The sequence below is a fragment of the Frankliniella occidentalis genome, unplaced genomic scaffold (genome assembly GCF_000697945.3).
Source record: "Frankliniella occidentalis isolate FOCC.00 unplaced genomic scaffold, Focc_3.1 Scaffold17, whole genome shotgun sequence".
Taxonomy (NCBI): Eukaryota; Metazoa; Arthropoda; class Insecta; order Thysanoptera; family Thripidae; genus Frankliniella; species Frankliniella occidentalis.
The window spans coordinates 708,910-711,107 of NW_026267147.1; the positions used below are offsets into that span (position 1 = coordinate 708,910).

The 2,198-nt window shown below is 60.0% G+C and overlaps 1 protein-coding gene across 1 annotated transcript; it reads left to right on the forward strand.

Moving 5' to 3' along the window:
- The first annotated feature begins 1,033 nt into the window (after nt 1-1,033).
- LOC113217094 (uncharacterized) lies at nt 1,034-2,192 on the forward strand. The gene is made up of 2 exons (XM_026436934.2): nt 1,034-1,136; nt 1,221-2,192. The coding sequence occupies exon 2, from the start codon at nt 1,222-1,224 to the stop codon at nt 1,846-1,848; it is 627 nt and encodes a 208-aa protein (XP_026292719.2). The 5' UTR covers nt 1,034-1,136; nt 1,221; the 3' UTR covers nt 1,849-2,192.
- Nucleotides 2,193-2,198: the final 6 nt, after the last annotated feature.

Here is a 2,198-nt window from a genome sequence, read left to right on the forward strand (position 1 = left end):
TAAACACTGGAGCTGAGCCTTCGAAACATACGCAGCGCTCAGCGGTCCATATGGGGTCGTTCAAAGGTGAGGATGGTTTCTCGTAGAAAATTGGGGCGCCGCTTTCTTTGCGGTCAGACGAGGCGGCCGGAGGCGGCACGCGCGCCCCTCACTGGAATTCCCTGGAGCGGCGGACCCAGCCAAGACCTGAGGCGGGCTGCAGCCCAGCCCGGCTGCTGGACCTGGCCGGCGGGCCGGAGCTCGCGAGTCTTGAGATGCCTCTGGAGCTGAGCGGACGGCGCGGCTACCACCGAGCCTGCCACCCCCGTCACGCGCGGGCACGCGGCCTGCGGGGTGCGCCCCAAGCCGCGAGCTGCGCCGCGGGCCGTGTGCTCGGCAACGGGTGGAGGCGCTGCAGCGTTGCAGGTTGCAGCTTGGCGGGCGGGCGCACTGCTCAGCACGAGCTCAGTGGCTACAGGGTGCATACTTGGGAGCTTCATTCAGCCTCACCCAGAAAAATGTGTTCTCAATTCATGTATTGCTCTTAAAATTTTGAGCCCCATTTCTTGTTTTAAGGAACAAATAGGACTTAAAACAAGAAATGGGGCTCAAAATTTTAAGAGCAATACTTGAATTGAGAACACATTTTTTTGGGTACTGTTTGTTGCCCCAAACCAACGTAGCACTTGTCCCTTCCCCGTACCCTACGCTCCAGAACTATCCAGAACATGATAGAGCTGAGTCAGATTTGCAAGGAAGACAATTTTCAGTCATCGGCCCTGATTTTTCAGGAATTACTATGAACTAACTGTGAACCCAGGCGAACCCTAGATTTTAGCAGATGATACCTTAAAACACGGGAGAAAAATCAACATACATGAATAATAAAAATTTTTGCTGCAGGCCTCGAGCACAACTCCGGCCCTCGCGCAGTCCGCCCGCCACCCTCCCTCCGGAGGGACCGCCCCCTCCCCTACCCCTCCCCTCCAGGGCGACGGGGCACGGTGAGGGCGGGGCAGGGCGGGCGGGTATAAAGGCGGGGGTGGGAGCGGACAACAGCCATTGCCTGACCAGCCCCCAAGAGGAGCGGACCACGGGTGTGTGGCCCAGAGTGATTTGTGCAGCAGCGTGAAGCCGAACAGGATTACCACTTACAGGTAGGTTGGATCTGTTGCGTGTGTGTTTGCGAGAGACTTAGAGGCCCTGTTACTCACCGGCACGCTCGCCATGGCCTTCCCCAGGATGCTTCCTCTGCTGTTCGTCGTCCTGGCGCTGGCCGCGGCCCCCGGGGCCGTCCTGGCCCAGCAGGTCGAGCAGGGCGCGGCCCTTGGCTCCTCCGCCCCCGCCGCGGCCTACGGCCCTCCCCAGGCCTACTCCGCGCCCGCACCTGCCGGGCCCGAGGTGAGCGCCCTGACCCAGGACGACGCCGCCTACGTGCCCTACGCCTACAGCTACTCTGAGCCCGGCTTCAGCGTCCAGACCGGCTACGAGGGCTACCTCGTGCCGTACCAGGGCCACTCCGTGGCCGCCCCCGGCCCCCTGGGGCTGCTCGGCGCGCTCGCGCTCCCCAAGATCGGCATCAAGCTGTTCCCTAAGGTCGGGCTGTTCCTGCTGGGCTTCCTCTTCCTGCTGCTCATCGGCGGCGCCTTCACCACGGCCGTGTGCGCCTTCACGCCCTTCTGCACCATCTCCTTCCTCGGCCTGGGCCTGACCAGGAACACCATGCGCTCCTACCTGACCCCCGACCGGCTGACCCAGACCACCGCCTTCGTCCTGGACGCCATCGACAAGTACAAGGACTTCTCCAAGAAGGTCAGCAAGGAAGCCAGGGAGGCCCGCAGCAAGGACAGCAAGAGGAGGCGCAGGTGAAGTGAGTTTAACCGCGCTGCCACTGACTGCTGACTAGCCACACCTGCTGAGAGCATAGATCGATTCTGGACTGGTAACGGAACGAAGAGCGAACACGAACCTGTGTTGATCCGTCCTGACTTGGCATGCTAGCAGGAGGTGTGGCGATCCTCCCATAGTTCGTGATGTGGCATGTTCCTTAGAAGCTAGTCAAAAGTTCTGGAGCAGCAGATGTAAAAGGCTCCAGAGCTGTGTGTTCTCTCAAAGTGGATGAGGGCATTGAGCCGCAGCCTTTCCATTGAACAGAGAGGGTTCATGTTGTCGATGTAGTTCCTGGTACAGCTTATCGATAGTTCAACCTTATTTATTTA

Bases quoted from the DNA above. Each gene is read 5' to 3' on its own strand.
- LOC113217094 (XM_026436934.2), top strand. From the start codon at position 1,222: ATGCTTCCTCTGCTGTTCGTCGTCCTGGCGCTGGCCGCGGCCCCCGGG.